Here is a 21,895-nt window from a genome sequence, read left to right on the forward strand (position 1 = left end):
AGCCAGCAAAGCCAGACATTATGACACTTGTCTCAGTTGTGCTGAGTCCAAAATCTGCTTATTGTGGTAAAGCTCTCCCTCTCAGATCCCCTACTCCTCCAGGAAAGGCTTCGTACCTTAAGATTGCTCCCAGCTGGGCATGAAGTGTCATGGCTAGAAGGTGGCTTTTTCCTCTCCAGAAAGGAATTTCTGCCTTTTTCCACCTCAGTCAGTGCTGTCTCTTTTTGTAGGGGTTCTTTTTATCCAGTTTTCAGTTCTCCTTCTGAGGTAATTGTTCCAAGACTAGTTGTAAGTTTGTTGTATCCATGGGAGGAGGTGAGTTCAGAGTGTGCCTACACTGCCATCTTGACACCAGATCTCTAGATTGTTTTTCTAGTTACTTCTGGTAAAACATTCATATTTGGTTGGGAAAGTAACTTTTTCCCACAGTAGATACTTAACAAATACAAATAATAATTTATACAATAATTAACTTAAGAAAAACATAGCTTGATGCAAGGCGTTCATCTGTTGCCACCTAGCTTTAATGCTACCAACACTGAGGTTACTACACATAAGAGTTATTTAGAAATTATAACAATATCTAAAATTCTTTAATTTATGGGTGCAACCATGTTGCCTCTTTAATCAAAATAGCACTCCTGGGGGACAGACCCTCCAGTGAAACTGAAGTTACGGAAAGGGAAGAACAAAGTGCTTGTATTTTGTGTGTCCTTCTTTCTTCCATGGATTCCTTCCTACAGCCTCACAGTCACCCTGTTTATAGAACCTTAAAGTTCTCAGCAACCTACTTTTCACACACAAAATCAAATTTAAAAATATTAAATAGGACTTTTTTTGGTTTTAAATGGATTCAGAGTCAGGATAGGCTACTGTCTCTGGAGTAGGGGGAAGAGGTGTTAGAATAATTGAAGAGTTTACTATACATCTGTGGCCTCCATGGTTTCTTTCCTTCTGTTCTCCTTCTAAGACTGGGGCTAGAGGACCAGAACGATGGTGAACAGCACCTGGTAGGACCAGGCTCCCAATTTCAGCAGCAATTTCACTGTAGAACCTGGATTCCTTCAGGCTGCTCTCAATTTCATCCTGTGCTTGGTTCCTTACCACCAGCCTCCATGATCTGCCTTCTCAAAGGTTACAAATGACTTTCTCTCTAATTCAGTGGCTTTCCCTCACCTCCCATTCTTCTTATCTTCTCTGCTCCTGTAGCACTCTTAGTCACCCACTACTTTAAAAGTTTCCTTCTCTCAGCTCCTAGAATATGATACCAGTCCTACTTGGGTTTTCCTGCCGTGTTTCCTTTGTTTTCTTTGTTTCCATTGCTGGTTGCTCATCCCTCTTTTGAAGGGAGCCACAAGGTTCTATCCCATCTGCCTTTGCTTCTCACTATTCCCTCTCCTTGCATTGTCCCCCTCCCCCGACACTTTCTCTGAATTCTTTTCTCCTCAATATAGCCTATGTAACCTTCAAAATAATAGACAATCAAGCCTCATGTGGCTAAATCCATGGCATGGGAGTCTGTGGGGTGAGAAGAGACAAGACAGAATTATGGGACATACTGTCCATTTAACAGTTAGCTGAAGGGAATTTTATGAGGAGGCTTAGCATCAAGGTAATTGAAGGAGGACACAATTTCAAGAAAAATGCAGTTAAATGCTATAGAGGAATCAAGTAAAATAAGGCCAAAGGAGATTCCGTTGGAGTGGGCTGTCAGGTCACTGGTTATCCTGCCAGAAGGTTCAGCAAATAAGGGCTCTGTTAGTTACACTCCTCTCTCCTCAAAAGAGACTGTGCATCAAAATGAGTGAGGTTGAACTGAGAGAAGTGCTACACACAGGATGTTCCCTTCTTCAGCATTTCTGGGAATGATGAGCATTCGTGCAGACCAAACAAAGAAGCCTGTAATAAAAATTTATTGGTAATATATGCACAGTGATATAAATGAATTTAAAAATATTATCTGTTGTAGTATTTTTATAAGCAAGGTCCTCAATAGAGTGATAAAGTCCTGTTGTGTTTGCTGGTGTCACAGGCTCTGAAACTCAACAGGACTGAGGACTCCTATTAGCTTGGTTTTTTTTTCAAATTGAGGTGAAATTAACATAACATAACATTTATCATTTTAAAGTGAGCAATTCAGTGGCATTTAGTACCTTCACAGTGTTATGCAACCATCACCTCTATCTAGTTCCAAAACATTTTTATCACTCCAAAAGGGAACCTCACACCCATTAAGCAATTGCTCCCCATTCCTCCCTCTCACCCCCAAGCCCCTGACGACCACCAATTTTCATTCCAACTATATGAATTTACCTAGTTTGGATATTTCGTATAAATGGAAACCATACGATATATGGCTTTTTGTGTCTGGCTTCTTTCATTGAGCGTAATGTTTTTGAGGCTACTAAGTTTTATAACTGAGAGGTAACACCAGCTAGAAAGTCAGAAATTCTCCAGGGGGTTTGACCATGGCAGGGTTTAGCTTCAGGACCTGTCTCCAATCCCTTTGACAGTTCATGAGCCCAAGACAAGTCTTTCCTCCTTCCGTTCACCCAGTAAATGTTTTTTAAGAGCCTACTGTCTGCCAAGCACTATTTCAGGTTCTGGGGCTGTAGTGGAGACAGGCCAGACAGAGCCCCTGCCCTCATGGAGTTTACAGCTGGGAGGACAACCCCTGATTCCCAATATTGAACTCTCTTTTATCCCTGGTTCCTATTGAGAACTGAGGCAGTTTTTGCTATTACAAAACTTACTTCAAAACAACATCTAGTGAATTTTTCATTTTCAACTATTTCAGAAATATCTGCATAGTCAAGACTAGGAAATATGTCCATGTCGGTCCTCATTTTAGTGAGATTTCCGAGATGACTGGGTTTTACCTGTCTGTTTTGAGTCTCTGATCAGTGTTGTTATTGAAAAAGAGCATTCACTGGAACAGTTTTTGATCATTAGTGTGAGATAGACTTTCAAAGCGTTTTCTGAGCTGAGACAAGTTACTTTAACCTTATTGTCAATCTGATAGATAGTGAGCTGGATTTGATTGCTCTAATGCGTCAGTTGTGATAGAATTTCACAGACAATGGATCTGCATTTTTTAAAAAGATTATTTTCAGGAAATAGAAAGTCCTTGAGCTGTGGGCCTTGCTGAGGGCTGGGCAGGTGTCTTTTTCTCACCTGGTTATTCCTGAGGGATAAGCCCAATCAGGACATGTGAAGACAACCTGTATCCTATTTACAGTGCAATGGGAGCAAGTAAGGGGCTGAACGGATGTTTATATCATTGCATTCCATGCATGTAGTTGTTCTAAAGAGATTAGGCACCAATCACCAGTCTTAATGCCAACACTGTTCTAGTTATTTAATGCCCAGCCGTCCTGTCCTCCTCTCACTTCAGCACAGGGAATATATGCTGATAGCTGCCAGTCGTTGTTCCCCTGCTGTGTGTCAGGCCCTCCTCATAGGACTTTACATACATTTTCTCACTTAAAGCTCCCAGCAACCTCTAAGGTGCACACCATGTGCTGTGATTATCTTGAATATGCAAGTGCTGGAACTAAGGCATAGAGATGTTAAGTAACTGGTCCAGGACCACAAGGCTAACGTGTGAGACAGGGGATCCAGGATTCAAACCCAGATCTGTTTGAGTTTCTGCCCCAAATCCCGAAATGGTTGATAAACAGTAAACCTTTTTGCTTGTTTTCCTGTATCTTTTTTCATCAATATTTTTCCTTGCTAACTCTGAATCTATTCTCTTCCCAGCAAGAGGCAGAGTGCTACAGACTCTGAGTTCTCAGAAAAGCTGTCTTTTCATTTTCTGAGGACTAGCTGTTTGTTATGGTTGTTGATGTCGTTTTTGTTTTTAAAAAATTTCTACCTAAGTCTAATTTAGGAAGATAATTATGCATCTATCTAATGCTCAGACACTTTGGTGTTAGAACTGGATGGCGGTGCTATCAAAAAAAATGGAGTGAGCATATATGACGGTTCGAATAATCCCCCTAGTTTAAATTGATCCCCCCCTCCCACATCTGTATATTATTTTCTGTCTCCTGTCCATCACTGCCCTCAAACTTTCATGAGGTCTGGTTTTTGCCCTAGGGTAAATATGCGTATCTTTGTTCAATTACAGTCATGCTGTTTATGTTTTTGTCATTTTTGTTTCTTTGTATGTTTTTGTTGTATTCTACTTTTTCTACAGATGTCTCCCCTCTCCTGGGCCTTTGCAGGTGGGATTGCTCAATAAACTCCTGATCTAGAATGAACAGAGGAAACACAAATTGCAAGACCTCGTGATGGTTTTGCCCATTCTGGGCACCAGAGGTTTGACTAGAACATTCAGTTCACTCTGGTCTTTTTGATATTCTTTACTTTTTCAAAAGATAAAACTTTTTAAAGGAAATTAAAGGAACCCAGAGGTAACCATATCAGATCTCTGTTGGGTTGTTGTTTTATAGAATGTCAGGCTCCTTCATCTCTGTTCTTTAGCTGATAATGTTTTTCGTCTCTTAAAAAAAACCCACCATTTAACCTAAAATTTTAAGAAAATCCCAGAAATGCAATTTTGGGAGACCTAACTCAATTAACGCCATGCAAGTACAGAAGGAAGTTAAAATTTAAATATGTATTACTTGCTGCAGTTGGAATCTTGGTTCTTTGATCATCATCATCATCATCATCATTTCTTCAGCCACTTTTAATTACTTTCTCTGTATATATTGTGCTAATATAAATAACCTGCTTCCAAAAATAAAAATAAATTAGCACCAATTAATTCCACTTGTTTCTTGAGCAGATCTGTAAAGATATGTGCATGTGTATGTATAATTATTTATACAGAGCCATTGGTTTAGGCCAAAATTCTGTACCAATGAAGCAAAGTTATGAAGGAAAGACCCTTGTAGAAATTAATTTAATTTAGGATTATCACTGGAATTGCAGACCGTCTACTGGAACTTCATGCACTACTCATTATCCTTTTGGTTTCAGTCAGATATTCTTAGATTTTGTCTAAATCCATTTTTGATTTGTCATTTTATCAAAGACAGGAACATTTGTGCCTTTTTTAAAAAAGACCACTTTTCCAAAAAAAACAATATGCAAAAATGCTTAATTATCTTGAGCCTTATTGGCTATGTTGGGCTATCATCAAAAAGAGCATTAGACTAAATAATTTTCCCGCCAGTTACATCCCTCTGCACACATCTTTTTTTGCAAAGACAACTTTTTAGTTATATAAATATTCTAATGTCCTTCCTCTTGGAAACTTTCCCCCTTTCTTGCCCCCAGGGTAAGTATTATGTTTGAGGTTAAATCTTGAGGAAATGGAGATTTTATTGAAAATATTGACAGAATTTAATCCACAACAGAAGGAAGTGAATGAGGGCAGAGTGAGTAGACCGTCTTTAATATGTAAAATTTAAAGTCTAATGTGAGTGATTTTCTAATGGATCTTGTCAGATATTCCCTAGAGTGGATGTACAAAAATCTTTCCAAAATTGCAATAAATTTAAGAAATTTCTAGGAGGAGAGAATTAAGATGGGAAAAAGACAATATCACATCCAAAGGTTTAGTCTTTTCCTACGGAAATTTTCCACTCCAACTACTTTATTGAGCAGAGATTTGTTCTTTTAGGTGCTGCTGTAAGTTTTATTCTTTTTCAGGCCTGCGTTTGTAAAGCGTAAAGGCAGCATTTGGTCAGAAAATGACTGCATCATGGAAGATGAGTCCCATTTACAGGTGTCACTTGGGCTAAGCTCCCAGCACACATCCAGACGGCACAATTCCTGTGCCTAGTGTCAGCCCCCAGGGGTGGGACTCTCAGGGAGAATCTGTGCTGCTAAATGTTAAAGTCAACCAGAGAGTTACAAAGAGAGCTCCTTTGAAAGACTAGTTCAATTATTTATTAGCACTCTCAGAGTACAGTGTCAGCCAAGATAGTATTTGAAATTAATATACTATTTGATTAGACTGATTGATTGTTCCTACAGCTAAAGGTTTTAACATTCATTAGCCATAGTAACTGGCCATTAGTACTTCCTTTATCAGCAAGCAAAGAATAAACAGAAATTCTCATAAAAATTCATCACAGTGAATGTACTCCATACCTAAGCGAGTGCAGTGACTGCTGGTACACTAGATTAACTGTGTGGCATTGGCAGCAGGAAAGATTTCTGTTAGAAAATTTAAAAATATCCCTTAATTAATGTTTACTTTGTAACTGGACTCTTTTAAACTTAAGTAGGCCATACAGATAATCCCTTACATATCCAGTATAATAAAGTGCTAATGGGTATTTTATACTTAATATGTTTGTGTGGCATCCTTGAACTATTAGTTTCAGGAAGGATTGAGGGCTACTCAGGAAAGTTCTGCTAATGTGCTGCTGGTAAAGCCTTTTTCCCAGTACTGAGGAATAAAAGCATCATGGCCTGATTTTCAGCCAGACTGTTAAAATAATTCTGAATGGTAATGCGAATACGCTGACCTGTTACACTGTGTGCCACCTCTCTCTCCCTACCGTGTCATGACTGCCTTATGGTTTTAAGAGCACATTGAAAGGAATGTTGAGAAGGAGGGAATGAGGTAGGCAGGGAGAACCCTTCATGAATTGACTTGAGGCCACTCTAGAGCAATTCTACACACATTAAGAATTATAGCTACCTCATACTGACTGCCTCCTCAGCCCTTCACAAGCATTAGCTCATTTAGTGCTCAGAATTATCTGAAAAGATAGATAGTACCAGCCCCCTTTAACAAGAGAGGAGACTGGTGCTTAGAAAGGTTAAGCAACTTGCTGAAGGCCACGCAGCTGGTAAGCAGCAAAGTCAGCATTTCAACACTATGCAGAGTTTGAGAGCAATGCTCATCGGCCAGGCTACCCTGCATAAGCATAAGCTGAACTGCAAAGTTCTGTTTGCATTTTGTCTGCAGGTGAGCCACTCAGGGCCTGCAGTACCTATATCACCTCTCTTGGCTCCTGCATGAATCCGGACAGCCGAACAGCAAGTGAGGATGGTGAAGGAATCTGGACAGAGTCCAGGAGCCCATTCAGCAACTCTGTCACAGAATGTGTCAAGCTCCACCTAGAGAGGGCTAACACTGGGAAGTCCAAGGAAGGATCAAGGGTCCCAAAGGTGCAGGCAGAGAGCAGCGGAAGAGAACCAGGAGTCAGGAGAGTCTTCAGCTAGTTGTTATTGTAAGGCTGAAGGGGGCTGGAGGGGGTGCCTATAAGAAATAGGGGCAGGGCCGACAATAGTGAGACAAGTTAACAAGGATCAAAGTGGAATCTCTGTCATAGAAAGAGACTGAGGAAGAGAGGGCCTGAGAGAACTATGATTAAGGGGCTGCCCTTGAGCACTGGGTGCTGAGATTCAGGGTCCAGGAAGACGGAGGCGAGGAAACCAGTCAAGTGTTGCTCACCTTGGGTCTGATGGGGAGCAGGGCCAAATTCTGAAAAGGCAGAGCCCTGACAGGGAAGACAGAGGAAAGGATAGACAAGTGAGAGCCTCTGGACCTTGAATGGCTCTACAGGTCGCCATGGCTCTGTTCTATTTCCCCAGGCAAACGGTGCTTCAAGTGGACAACCCAGGAATAGAGGCAAGCGGGCCTTCCACATATGTGGTCGCAGATAGCATTCCACTATGGGCTCCAGAACTAAAACAGAATCAGAGGGAATGTACCTTACGAGCTGTTCTAGTCTGTACTCTTTTACCTTCATTTACCTGACAGTTTTATCTTCACCCAATCCGAGGTTAAAAATGTAGAAGAATCAGTAGGATATGGTTAATTCCACAAATTACAATTTGACTGCAATAATCTTACATTTTAATCTATGTTGTTGCCTTCAGTGATGAATTAATATTGATAGAAAAGCCTATTTCAATAATTTTGGATGTTATTCCAGAGAGGAATAGAGCTGATAATTATGCCATCTTTCAAATCCATGCTTGGGGCAAATTTCATTCCTGACTCCTCCAAGAAATTTGAATGGATAAAATTTTCATGCTTGTGTTCCCTAATTCTTCTTTTTTCATTCTCCTACACAGGAGACTTTGAATGTGATTGATCCTGGCTTGATGGACCTAAATGGGATGAGTGAGGATGCCCTGGAATGGGATGAAACTGACATAAGTAACAAGTTAATTAGTTTGAATGAGGAATCAAATGACCTTGATCAAGAACCCCAACCTGTCATGCCTTCCTTAAGGCTTGAAAAGACAGGTAGTGGGGAGCCTGGTTATGAAGAAGAGTCAGGTGACCATGGGGGCTCTCAGTATGCCTCAAGTATTACAGCCCCCTCCAGTCCGCACATTTACCAAGTGTATAGCCTCCACAATGTCGAACTCTATGAGGATAACCACATGCCATTCCTGAAGACCAGTCCAAAGTTCACCAGCGTGACACAGCCTAGTGTTTTAACTAAGAGTCTCAGTAAAGACTCTTCATTTTCATCTACCAAATCTTTGCCAGATCTTCTGGGGGGTTCCAATTTGGTGAAGCCCTGCCCATGCCATGGAGGAGACATGAGCCAGAATTCAGGAAGTGAGAGTGGAATTGTCAGCGAAGGAGACACTGAAACCACTACCAACTCTGAAATGTGCTTGCTCAATGTGGTGGATGGGTCCCCAAGTAACCCTGAAACTGAACATCTGGACCCACAAATGGAAGATGCAGTTAATGTGTTAAGGCAAAAATTTAAAGATGAGGAGGAATGCAATAAACTTCCAAATAGCTCTCAGTCATCCATTTCACCAGTGGGTTGTGTAAATGGAAAAGGTGGAGATTTAAACAGTGTTACCAAACATACCCCTGATTGTTTAGGAGAAGAATTACAAGGAAAACATGATGTGTTTACATTTTATGATTACTCATACCTTCAAGGCTCAAAACTCAAATTACCAATGATAATGAAACAGTCACAAAGTGAAAAATCACATGTACAGGATCCCCTGCTTCATGGTTTTTATTTTGATAAAAAATCCTGCAAATCTAAACATCAGGCTACAGAGTTACAACCAGATGCACCTCCCCATGAAAGGATTTTGGGAAGTGCCTCCCATGAAATGGATCGCAGTTCATATAAAAGTGGCGATGTAGAGAAGACACTCCCTGGCATGCAGAATGCCAAACGGCTCTCCCTTTTATCTCACAGTTCGTCTGTGGAGTCCCTTTCTCCAGGGGGTGATTTATTTGGATTGGGCATCTTTAAAAATGGCAGTGACAGCCTCCAGCGAAGCACTTCTTTAGAAAGTTGGTTGACATCCTATAAAAGCAATGAAGATCTTTTTAGCTGTCACAGCTCTGGGGACATAAGTGTGAGCAGTGGCTCAGTCGGTGAACTGAGTAAAAGGACATTAGATCTTCTGAATCGTTTAGAGAACATCCAGAGCCCCTCAGAGCAAAAGATAAAGCGAAGTGTTTCCGATATCACTCTCCAAAGCACTTCCCAAAAGATGTCTTTTACTGGCCAGCTGTCATTGGACATAGCATCTTCTATCAATGAAGACTCGCCAGCATCTCTTACAGAACTTAGCAGCAGTGATGAGCTCTCTCTTTGCTCAGAGGATATTGTGTTACACAAAAACAAGATCCCGGAATCGAATGCATCATTCAGGAAGCGCCTGACTCGTTCAGTGGCTGATGAAAGTGATGTCAATGTTAGCATGATCGTTAATGTCTCTTGCACCTCTGCTTGCACTGATGATGAAGATGACAGTGACCTCCTCTCCAGCTCTACCCTCACCTTGACAGAAGAAGAGCTGTGCATCAAAGATGAGGATGATGACTCCAGCATTGCAACAGACGATGAAATTTACGAAGAATGCAACTTGATGTCAGGGCTGGACTATATAAAGAATGAACTGCAGACCTGGATTAGACCAAAATATTCCTTGACAAGAGATAAGAGAAGGTGTAATCTCAGTGATGAAATAAAGGGCTGTAAGGATGTGAGTAGTAGTGAGATGACCAATTCCTCCGATACCCTGAACATTGAGGCCCTCCTAAATGGCTCCATAAAACATCTCTCTGAAAATAACGGAAATGGTAAGAATCTATCCCATACCCGTGAGTTAGGGACAAAGGGTGAAAATAAGAAAAATATTTTCAAAGTTAATAAAGATCCATATGTGGCTGACATGGAAAATGGCAATGTAGAAAGTACTCCAGAAAGGCAGAAGGACAAACTGAATGGAATTTCAACAGAATCAGAAAATCTTGGTTCAACTGGGAAAAAGATTTCAGAGAGTGAGCATTGTCAGTGTAAAGCATTTATGGATAGCTCAGATGATTCCCACATTGCTGGAAAGGAATCTGTTCCCCAGACTGTTAGACATCTTCCAAAGAATTGTCAAGACCACCACCATTTAGAAAATCAAAGTGCTGCTTCTACTCCCACCGAGAAGTGTTGGCCAGAACTGCCTTCAGAAACCAGAATTATCAATAGACAGGACTCTGATGTACTGAAATCTTCATCAAATGATGCACCAAGGATGGCTGGAAAATCTGCTGGATGCTGCCTAGCACTTGAACAAAACGAAACAGAGGAAAATGCTTCTCTCAGCGACAACATTTCCTGTTGCGACTGTGAGCCAGATGTTTTCCATCAAAAAGATGCCGAAGATTGTTCAGTACACGACTTTGTTAAGGAAATCATTGACATGGCCTCAACAGCCCTAAAAAGTAAATCTCAACCTGAAAATGAGGCGACTGCTCCTACTTCATTAACTCAAATCAAGGAGAAGGTGTTGGAACATTCTCACCGGCCCATCCAGCTGAGAAAAGGGGACTTTTATTCCTACCTCTCTCTCTCATCTCATGACAGTGATTGTGGGGAGGTCACCAATTACGTAGAGGAGAAGAGCAGCACTCCATTGCCACTGGACGTTACCGACTCTGGCTTAGAAGACAAAGAAGATATTGAATGCTTCTTTGAGGCCTGTGTTGAGGATGACCCTGATGGAGACGAGCCCTGTTTCTCCAGCGTTCCTCCCAATGAACCTGCAGTTCCTGGCAAAGCTGCAATGCCGCTACCAGCAGCGGGCTCTTCTCATTTCAGTGATATGTCTCTCTCAGCTCATGATGCAGACTCAGTGGCTCTTTCACATCCTCCCCCTGAGAAGGGGTCTGACAGTGGAAAGGAAGTGGATGGTTTACCCCAAGCTTCCAATGTCTGTGGAGAAAGCTCAGAGTTAACTACTCCTTCAAGGCTGGGCAGTGAAAAGGAGAGTTCAGAAAACCGAGGTGAGTCTGGAATGCCAGAAGAACACAGAGCTGCTTCAGCCCCATCTAGAGTTCCAGGACTCTCCTCGAAGGCAGAGCAGCCAAAAGACAAGGATGAGTTGCCTCCCAACCCCAAAACTTTAACCTGTGAAGAAAATCTTCTGAACCTTCATGAAGAACGACATAAAAATATGCATAGGTAGAATGTAGCCCTCCGCAAGCATGAAAATCATCTCATTGAAAGGTACGTACAGTCCTTGGGTTTAATATATTTTAATGTATACATTTAATATATACATACCTAAAATATGAGCTGAGTCAACAAAGCCATAATAGGAGAAAAGACTAGTCAGGATAACTGGTCATGGCCAATATTTATCTGAATAAGACATTTAGGTGGAAAAAAGTCTCCCAACAATGCAAGTGAATTGTGAAGCCAAAGCAGGAAAAAACAGTCACAATTGACATTTTTGGTGATATTATCTTTATGATGTCATTCTAGCAAGAAGAATACAAATTTGAGCAAGTAGCCGGATAATTTAGGGCCTCAGATTCTTCCACTGAGGGAGGAAAAAAGGTTCTCCAAATTGCACTTATGTCCTCTGATCAAAAGGCCTGCCAGAGGACCACACGCCCCTCTGCAGTTTCCTGCACACGGCGCTGCCCGCTCCCTTCAGTGCCTGGAGATGAACGGTGATTAGGTTAAAGCCTGCCTCTCCCGATCTGGGCCTTCCTTTATGCTTCTGTCTAATGTAACTATCATCACATTTGCTTCCCCAGCGGAAGGCTGTGCTGTCACAGCTCCTAATCACGGCCCACTCTGAGGATTCAAACAGGAGGGGAAAGTTGATGTTAAAGGAGAGGCTCTTATTTATCCACACACAGACTGAGAACAGGCCCAGAAAGCAAATGCAGAGAGAATACATGACAAGTTAATGGTGTTTTGATAAAAACAGAATTTTTGAATTTTGCCTGAAGGTGACAGGCTGATTTCCATCAAATTTTTTAAGAAAGTCATCCCACTCTTCGTATTTAATAAGACAGCTATTGATTGATAATTCTGAGATGATGATATAGCTCTAGAAGTGACACAAAAATTCTGTTATTTCCTATTTCTAAGCCCCAGTGATGAATATACTTTCTCAATCAAGTTTAAAGAAGAAAATTTGAGCTTTTGAATGTAAGAGTTGTATTTCACCAAAGTAATAGGTGCTGAACGCCATCTCCAGCCCCCACTCCAGAAGCTTAATGCTGTAACCTAAACTCGTGCTATAGGAAATGAATTACAGAAGCAATCTACCCTAATTTGTTAACTTATTCAAATAACAGTTATTATACTTAACTATGCTAAAGATTATCTTTTTTGTGGCAGATTGTTTATTTTTTGATGAGCCTAATTACTGATTTTCTAAAAGTAATTTACATTTATTACAAATACATCTTTTAAAATGTGACAGATAAATGTTGTTCCCATAATGTATTATGAAAAAAGTTACTATTTAAAAACACATTATTTAATTTGAAAGATGAATGGCAAACATCATTATTTTTTTTTCCCGCAACACCTGTGCCCTAAGCTCATTAAAATGTGTGATTCTGTGTAGAGCTGCTAGAAATGGGGAGTGAGGGGGGGAATCTATACCATATATATACCCTAAAAATAAACTCAGTATGCAAAATGGAAGAAAGGCATCCTACTTACTAATATAGCTTGACTAATTTTCTATGTTTCAGACCCCATTTACAATTGGCTGCAAGTGAGAACAAAGTAGGAGAGAGAGAAATGTATTTTCTGTGAAACGTGTCCACCCTATAATCATATTCTCCATCAGTATGCAGTGAAACTGACCGTTAGCGGAGAGTAACTGCAATTGCATAAGCTGCTTCAAAACAAGTTCTATTAGGACCAATTGTGCTGCTGCCTCTGCCAACCTCCGCAGAAGGGCTGATAGAGCCTGGCTGATTTTTGTTTTCTGAAAGGGGATAAAGGCTTGAAAGCAACACCACTCTGAGCATGACATCATGTGACTGTGACCCTCAAGTCACCAGTCCTGCTGAGATACAGAGCTCGAGAAGCTCTGGCGCTGGTGAGGCCTCTGGGATGAATCCTCGCTTTTCGATACTCTGGGAATTTCTTCTCTCCTTATCTAGATATAGAATTGAAATGAAATGTAAATGATCAGCAGCCCCATCTTTAGACTGCGGGAAGTGCATGTGCTGGTGGATCTGTGTAACCCTCACATTTTACAGGCAGGGATGGTGTAAAACTATCAGCCAGCCCTCCTGCCACTCAGCAATATTTTGTTGAGCCCCTGCAATGCAGTGCTTGGCCCTAACTCAGGCAATGGCCGAAGCAACTAAATTTTTACTTCTGCAGAACTCACATCGCCCCCAAGTGACTTGTTATCAGCCTAGGGCCATTTAAATAGCCATATCTACTCGTCCTATTCGGTTTTTTCAGTATCATATAGACAAAACATCTGGGTGCCTAAATTTTTCACTAGTCATTAGCATTGGGTACCTGGGTACTAATATTTACATATTGTTAAAATACTACCACCCAGGACAGGTTATTTAGTCTCGAGACATTGACATGCTTTCAGTATTAAGTGTCCAGAACAAATAGTAAAATTATTTGTTAAATATGAGCTTTCATGTCTATAAAAACTTAATTGTTGTCATTGATCTTCTTACAAGACTCAAAAGAGCAAACGAAACATCTCTACTTTTGTAACCCATTTGAAAACCATCAGTTGGGGTGCCCTTTTTACCAGGATAATAAAATTCATCAAATTCAGTTCGCTGGGGTCTATTATTTTTTTTCCAGAAATAAGTTCTCAGATGAAATTATTATGATGTCATCTAGAATAGATATAATTTAGAATAGCAGATACAGCCCACAACAGTAACAAAAAATTTTGTCCAAAAACTTTTGAAAATGTTTTCCTTTACTGTGTTCTAATTAAAAACCCGCTGAAACTGTTTGAGAAGTTTTAACATGACCTGACACAGTATGCGTTTGCACCGATTTCCAGGCACACTGCTGTGCTTTTCACTATTTCCATTTATATGTCATGTTTCTACAAAAATAGAGAGGTCAGTTATAGCAAATCACATCAAAGGAAAGGTAACTGGATAGATCCAGATATTTCTGCCTAATTTGGAGGAAGCACATAATGTATGTCTGGAGTGCCTCCTAGGACCTGCCTAAGAGATGTACTTTGCACTAATCTTTTTGCTGTATTCTGACAGTTATTTCTTCATAATCCTCATCATAAGCCTCTGATCTTTGGTGAATGATTTAACCCTAAACTTCAGGCTGGATAAATCCTGTGGTACAAAAATTTAACTCATCACATGCAGGCAGTGCATACTTTGCTTTTCCTTTTGTTTTGCTGTGGTTTTCAATTTTGTTTTTGTTCAACTGTGTATTTTCTGGGGTGGGGGGAGGGGGCATTTTATGTATTTCCTTTAGAACTTTTTACCTCTGTTGCCTTTCCTACCATATTGGTGTACAAATGCGGTAGTTGGCAGCCCACAGAATTTAGATTTTAGGCAATTACTTGTATTTATGCATGTGCAAGTATGCACATATACAGTAAAAATTGCTGCTGCTCAGTTTTTACAAACTGAGAAAGCTGTATGAGCAAACATTTCTCATGTACACAACACAAATTCTTATTCTGTCAAGTGGATTGACACTAAGTGTTTCATTTGACCCAAAGCTGGCCAAGCGAATTGAAGAAACTACCCTTGGTGATAGCGTATTAACTTTTCACTAAACAATACAGGTATAATCTTACCAAATTTACCTTTAAAATCACTTTAATAAAGTTCTGGCGGATGTGAAGTATATTTTAATTATCCAGCACTTCTGAATAACTAGCCCTGCCATGCTAAACAGTGAAGATTTTCCTGGGCATCACCCAAGACACATACGCACGCGCGTGCAGGCATACACACACACACACAAACACACACACACGCCCCCGATCTGTGCCTCAGCCAGTTTTGCCTGCCCCTTTCCAAGTGGGCCAAGTTGAAAGAATTGATTTTGCAGAGAGAATTTAAATGCCAGCATTTAGTAAGACCAGATTTGCCTCACCTAAGGATTCCCTGCTCAGTGGCCAGATTTCAAATGAGTCATGTCCTCAGCATTTGAACAATGCACCATGCTCTTTCTTGAGTTTCTGCCTTATTTTACTGTACCAAATTTCATCCCATCTGTTCCTGTCTGTCTCCTCCTGTTCTCGATAACTTGCCTTCCCTCCCCAACTTCCTGTAGCTTCAGCCAAACCACATTTGCTAAAGTTTTTCTGGCTCTTAAACAAGTTGCAAGATTATAGAGAAAGACAAGGCAAGACAGAGAGAGAATGAGAATATTTACTTCTAGAAGGACAATTAAAACGACCTGATATCAGACTTCAGAACTTAGTTTAAACCCAGACAAGCGAAAGCCTGCTTTATTTGAGAGCTGGGCAGAGGACCTAAAGTAACTGCATTCTACATTGCCTAAACATGGCATCTAGTCGTTCCTCACATTCAACAGGTTGCTTTTAGCCACTTAGAAGCAGGCAGGACTGATTTGAGTTTGAAACAAACTGTATCTGAGCCATCAGATGTACAGAAGCAATTGAATCATTCTCATTTCCACAAAGCCGTCTGTACCTTAAATGAAATGCATTAGTATTTGAGCTAGAAACTCCAGTTATATCCTTTTATAGGCAAGGGGCTGAAACATGTGGGATTATCACCGTGTTATGAATATTTGACCACTATAATGGTGGAATTGCTCAATTCCACTGTCACACATACAGTCATTAAAGGAAGGGTTAAACCTGAGGGCCCAGGTTCCCAATCTGTGAATCACTGTTGATACTTTCCTGCATTGCTTGGCATTGGCAACCTCACATTTTCATGTTCATTCAAGGCTATCTTAAGTGTTGAAAACTGAGTTCACGAGCAAAAGAGTGGACGAGATACAGAGAAAAGCTCGAACGATGGTTTTTCTTATTTTCTTTAAAACCATGTCCTTTTTAAAATCCATGTATTTTTCACATCGATTCTGAAACATTTTTTCAGTAATGTGAACCTGGAGCTATTAAAATCAGTATATTTTGTGTTTCCTTTTGTTTCAGAACATTATCAGTTAGTCCCAAAATGGCAGCTTTCGATGGTTTCTCAAAGGGCTCGTGTTGCAAATGAAACAGACATTTCTGAAACCTTTTATTGTCCCTTTTTTGTTTCTTGTAGATAAGCCCGGCTGCTCAGAGGTGGCCTCTTCCTCCCACCCTGGGCTGGTCTCTGGTTCCCTCACATCACTGCCATTCATTACGCTGACCTCTCCCAAGATGACTCTTCCTCCCAAATGCGGTTTGTCCACATGAGCCTCGTGACCTGGATGTGTGCGCTGGTTCTCTTTAGGTGATTGTCTTTGAAGTTCAGCAAAGCTGCTTGTTCGCCCATGGACTCCTGTCCCAAGCTACCTCTACCACCCCCTTCTCTCCAGCCAGACTTTCCCCTTGGCCTCCTCCCCTCCCCATCTGCTCTTTCAAGTTTCGCAGCTCACCAAATTGATGGTCCATTAAGTTCACCTGTCTGGAATGACTCCCCTGCCAGTACTTGACCAATTTCATGTTTCAATCTGGATTTTTTTTTTTATGGTGTGATGCCTATGTTTATTGAAAGAGGTTTATCTAAAAGGCCAACATTTGATTTGATTGCAGCAAAGAGAAGAAACAGTGGTCCTTCTTTCAAAATTAAGCAACTTGTAAAAGCGTCGTTTTATTTATTTCATTTAAAATTTAATAATCTATGCAGCACTTCAAGAAACAACTATATGGTGTTGTATATTATAAACTGGTGACATTCTACTATTAAATTATGTACAACATTTTCATTTTTTATGCTTCTTGAGGTGGTAATGAGAAAACAAGTTTTTTAAAAAAGTGTGCCTTGCTGTATTTCTTATACCATTTATTAAAAAGCTGCTTTCACAGTAAAATTATGTTGGTTTGAAAGGAGGAAATAGCAAGGTTAAGATGTGTGAATAATTTCTGTATATATGTATAACCAAGTACAAACATTGATGTATAATGACAGTATAAAATGCTTTCATGTTTGTGATGTCTAGTGATGTGGAAAATATAAGCCTTAAATCCATTAGATTGCATGGTAATTAAAATTGGCATAATAAACATAGTTTATTGGGGGAAAAGGAAAATTATTGATCTCTTCTACCTGTGTTATTTACCAAATTATTGCATCTGATTCTGGAAAAAATATAACATGTAGCAGCTTCCAAAATATCCATATTGCATAAAAGGCTTAAAATTACTTAAACTAGAGATGACACATGAAGCCTTCACAATTTTAAAAATCTTTCTGATCACTATAAAGATCCTGGAACACAAATGATTAAATGCCAGTTCCCCGAAACCAATAAAAATTTATTCTAGATTTTTTATTTCTACTTTTCATTAATGGTTTAATGTTGGATTTCCAGATATCTAGTATGTCTTATATTTATTTTATATAATTCTTTTGAATGGGTTTGATAGAAAGATGGTAGAAAAGTATAGAAAATTGGACTACTGTTTTGATTTAGACTATAGATTTCTGGTGTATTTATTTTGTGTAAAAGAAATTAGCTAAGAAATATTCCATTTGGTGTTTACTAACCCTTGTTAAATGCAGTTTTTAATTTCTATCCTACAGCCTACTAAAGTGCCTAACACACAGTAGGTATTCAGTACAAATTTGCTGAATTGGAGTATTGAATTAGGTAACATGGATGATATCTGTCTCTTCATTTTGAGAGACCTACACTAAAACATGTAAAGAACTAGAAAAAAGATGTTATACAATATAAACCCACACATATTATATAACCAACTTATATCAAATTTCAAAAAGGAGTGTTGTGGATTCATATAGTCACAGAAATGACAATCACTCATTCAACTGATAGTTCCTTAATAGATAGTTCCTTATCTGCAAGGCGCTATTCTAGATGCAAGGGATGCAATTATGAACAAAGGCCCTGCCCTCGGGAGGCTTACCTACATATGGCGCAGTGAGCACACAGATGAGATGCAGCAACTGTCCTGCAGGTGAGGAAGAGCAAACATGGGGAAAAAGGCACATGAGAGAGAAGCAGCAACGAGAGACAAGGAGGAAGGAAAGAAGACAGCAGAGAGTTAGACGAGAGAAACAACGCAGCTCTATTGCAGGGGTAGTAGGAGGAAAGGCGAGTTGGGAGACTTGCTGAAGGGTCTTTAAAAAGTGAAGTTGGAGCTTTTGGATGCAATGCGTTAGGTCAGAAGGAAACTTTGTAGAGTCTTTGTTTTGCACTGATTTTATTTAGCATTAGAACTTTAGTACCACACCAAGAACTTAAAAAAAGATACTAGTCTATAATTCTACCATTTTAATAACTGTATTGTTACGCCTCTTCTCATCCTTTCCCTACGTATTTCTGAATTGAGGAATCATTCTAGGCTTCTGAATAGGTAGTAACTTGTTCAAATGGGTTTTAGGGAGACATCTAGTTGCAGTGTTCAAGATGGTTACAGGAAAAGAGATTAGAGATAGAGGTCTCAGTAGGAGGCAGCTGTAGAAGATAAGCTAGGCTTGAGATGACAGCAGGTGACACAGGGACAGTGACTGGGGATGTAGAAAAAGAACAAATCCTGGAGCCTTTGAAACACCTGAGAGCATTCAAGATCTCTGTTGAGGTATGGTATTATTTTACACACTGAGACAACCTAAATTTTCCTTGGGTAGTAACCAGTGTCAAGTCTGCATCTGTTGATAAAACGTTCAAAGAACATACTGACCATGATGTTTCATTTACCTGTTCTGTGCTCATTGAAGACCTTGAGGTATTGCAAATCTTTGTTTATTAATTATCTACTTAGTATTAACACCGAATTTGTAGAATGACTTTCGGGCTTATTGAATAATGCTTTTCAGGTTGGAAGGGATGGAATAGCCTCAATCTCTTGCTCTGTGTTGGTGCTCCCTCCGCAGTCACCCTTGACAAATGTTCACAACAACTCTGCCTACACACTGCCAGTGACAGTGGATCGTTATCTGTTAAAGCAAGCTGTCCCACTGTTGGGCGTGTCTCTTTAGAACGTTAGAAAGTTCTTTCTTAGGTTGCTGAAGCCTGCATAGTGCCCTCTCCCCTGCCTTAATTTTGCTCACTGGTCCTAGTTCTGTCCTGATGAGCTGCTCAGAGTATTTCTACCCCTTCTTTCTTTCTCATGGCAACCCTGAAGATAATTGAGGCCAGTTACTCATCCTCTCCCAGCTGCTATGATTTCTGTTCTTCAATTCCCTCAGCTGCTCTTCATATGTCATGATTTTCAGATCCATTTCAACCTGACTGAATGTTAACAGACAGAATCCTTGAAATTGAGGAACTGTCTTCATCATCATACATGTAGAAAACTATCTGAACATTTAAGTGGTAAGTTTTCTCTAAAAATATATTCAAGATATATGTTTATTCTATTATTGTAAATTTCAATAAATAAATAAATAAGTAAATAAATAAGAATCAATTACTTCCTTCAGTGGCCTAGTCTACTGCCGGAGTCACCTTGAATCTTTTCCTTATATCATACCTAACCTGTTTCCATGTAAAGTGGGTCCCCCACTCCACTTATTTATTCATTTACTCATTCAGTCATTCAACAAACATTCATGGAGTGGCTACTTGTGTGAGGCACTGTGTTTGGCATCAGAGACACAAAGGCAACTAAAACATGTTCTCTGTCTGTAAAGGGTTTACAGCTTTTCTTGTGAAAGTGCCTTTCATGTCCTTGAACAGAGTGATTTCTCCAAATTAAATGATGACCCTGTTTATTTAGTTTCCTATCTAGTTTCTCTACATTTTCAAAAATGTAGTGAGCAAAATAGTGTGCAGAATTATCTGGATCTGACTATTAGAAGAAGTGTTTTTTGTATTTGAAAATTTTAATTACAGAAAAAATATATTTCAGATTTCCGGTCACGGAATAAAGATGCATCATACACAACAACAGAATAATCTAAATTCAGGGCTTTTGAGAAGCTGAGCTTGATGATTTTGTTGTGTTTGGTTCAGCCACCTTAGGTTTTAGCCCATTGTAATTCCTGGGAACAAATTAGATAAAAATATCCAAACACACTGAAATGATCCAGCTATTTCTTACAAGTCAAATTATTTTTGCTTCCAAGTGAAATTGGTATTATTTTAGAATTGTAATGAATACCTGATTTTTTAAGCACCATGTGATTCTTATATTTCAAATTTCTCTAACTTGAATCAACTGAATTTACAATTAGGTCTGTTTTTTCTATACCTTCTTTTTCCAATGTTTATTTTGAATAATTTCAGACCTATATAAAAATTGAGTACTACAATGATATTTGCATACTCATCACTCAGATTCATTTATTGATAATATTTTGCCACATTTGCTTCATCTCTCCCTGTACACACTTTTCTGTATGATTGAACCATTTGAAATTAAGTTGCAGATCCTAACACTTCATCCGTAAATGCTTCAGCATCTACCACTGAAGAACAGGGTCGTTATTCTCCAGGTCCGTAATACCATCCTCACACCCAGGAAATGTAGCATTGATACCATATCACATAAACCATATTCAAAGTTCTCCAAATGCCCTAATAATACCCTTTTACAGTTGCTTTTGTTTTAATCCAGGATCCAAACATAGAGCACATATTGCTTTCAATTTTCCTGTCTTTTTAATCTTGAACAGTTTCCCTGCACTTTTATTCTTTCTTTCTTTGGTCTTTCATAACTGACATTTCTCAAGAGTCCAGGCCAGTGGTATAGAATGACTCGGAATCTGGATATGTGCACTTGTTTTCCTCATTATTAAACTCAGGGTAAACTTTCTTGTCAAGTATAATACGTAAGTGATGTTGTGTTCAATAGCTACTCTTCAAGGAAGAGTGAATGAGTCACTGACATTCTTGATGTGTCTTGAAATTCACAACTTACTCTTCCACCTCCTGCTTCGTTAGTCTAAGGCAGGGCTCAGCAGCCTACAGTTTGTGGGCCAGATCTGGCCTACTGTCTACTTTTGTTAGGCCGATTAGCTAAGAATGGTTTTTACATTTTTAAACGGTTAAAAAACATCAAAAGAATATTTCATGACATGTGAAAATTATATGAATTTCAAATTCAGTGTCCACGAATAAAGTTTTATTGGAACACAGGCCCACACAGTTGTTTACATATTGTCTGTGGCTGCTTTTGCACTATAACTGCAGAGTTAAGTAGTTGTGACAGAGACCATCTGGCCTGCAACACCTAAAGTATTTACTGTCTGGCCCATTGCAGAAAAAGCTTTCCTATCCCTGGTCTACGGTATTCTAAATTCTGATACCATTTTCTTAGAGGTAGATTTCCATTTGCAAAATCAATGTAAAGTATTAGCACCTGAAATAGTTATTTCTTGCTTTCTAGACTTTATTGAGCTCTCAATTTCAGTTTCATGTTGCTTTAGTAAAATAAAATGTCCTCTGTTTCATAAACTTAAAGATTGTTCCACCTCTACAGTTGGTTTAAGGATTTAAATTTGGTTCACTTATTACCGCTTGGCTTTAATTGATTTAGAGGGTTGGTCAATTACAGACTAAGTCATGTGTTCAAT

At 39.5% G+C, this 21,895-nt stretch overlaps 1 protein-coding gene across 7 annotated transcripts in view; it reads left to right on the forward strand.

The window, feature by feature from the left end:
* The window catches only part of AKAP6 (A-kinase anchoring protein 6), a 458,830-nt gene extending 439,039 nt beyond the window's left edge, over nucleotides 1-19,791 (forward strand). For all 7 annotated transcript variants that reach the window (XM_070504219.1, XM_014857147.3, XM_070504220.1 and 4 more), the window contains 2 exons: nucleotides 8,047-11,465; nucleotides 16,475-19,791. In XM_070504219.1, the coding sequence (XP_070360320.1) occupies nucleotides 8,047-11,424 (3,378 nt within the window). In that variant the 3' untranslated portion in view covers nucleotides 11,425-11,465; nucleotides 16,475-19,791. The remainder of the gene's footprint in view (nucleotides 1-8,046; nucleotides 11,466-16,474) is intronic.
* Nucleotides 19,792-21,895: the final 2,104 nt, after the last annotated feature.

This window comes from Equus asinus, chromosome 2 (assembly GCF_041296235.1).
Source record: "Equus asinus isolate D_3611 breed Donkey chromosome 2, EquAss-T2T_v2, whole genome shotgun sequence".
Taxonomy (NCBI): Eukaryota; Metazoa; Chordata; class Mammalia; order Perissodactyla; family Equidae; genus Equus; species Equus asinus.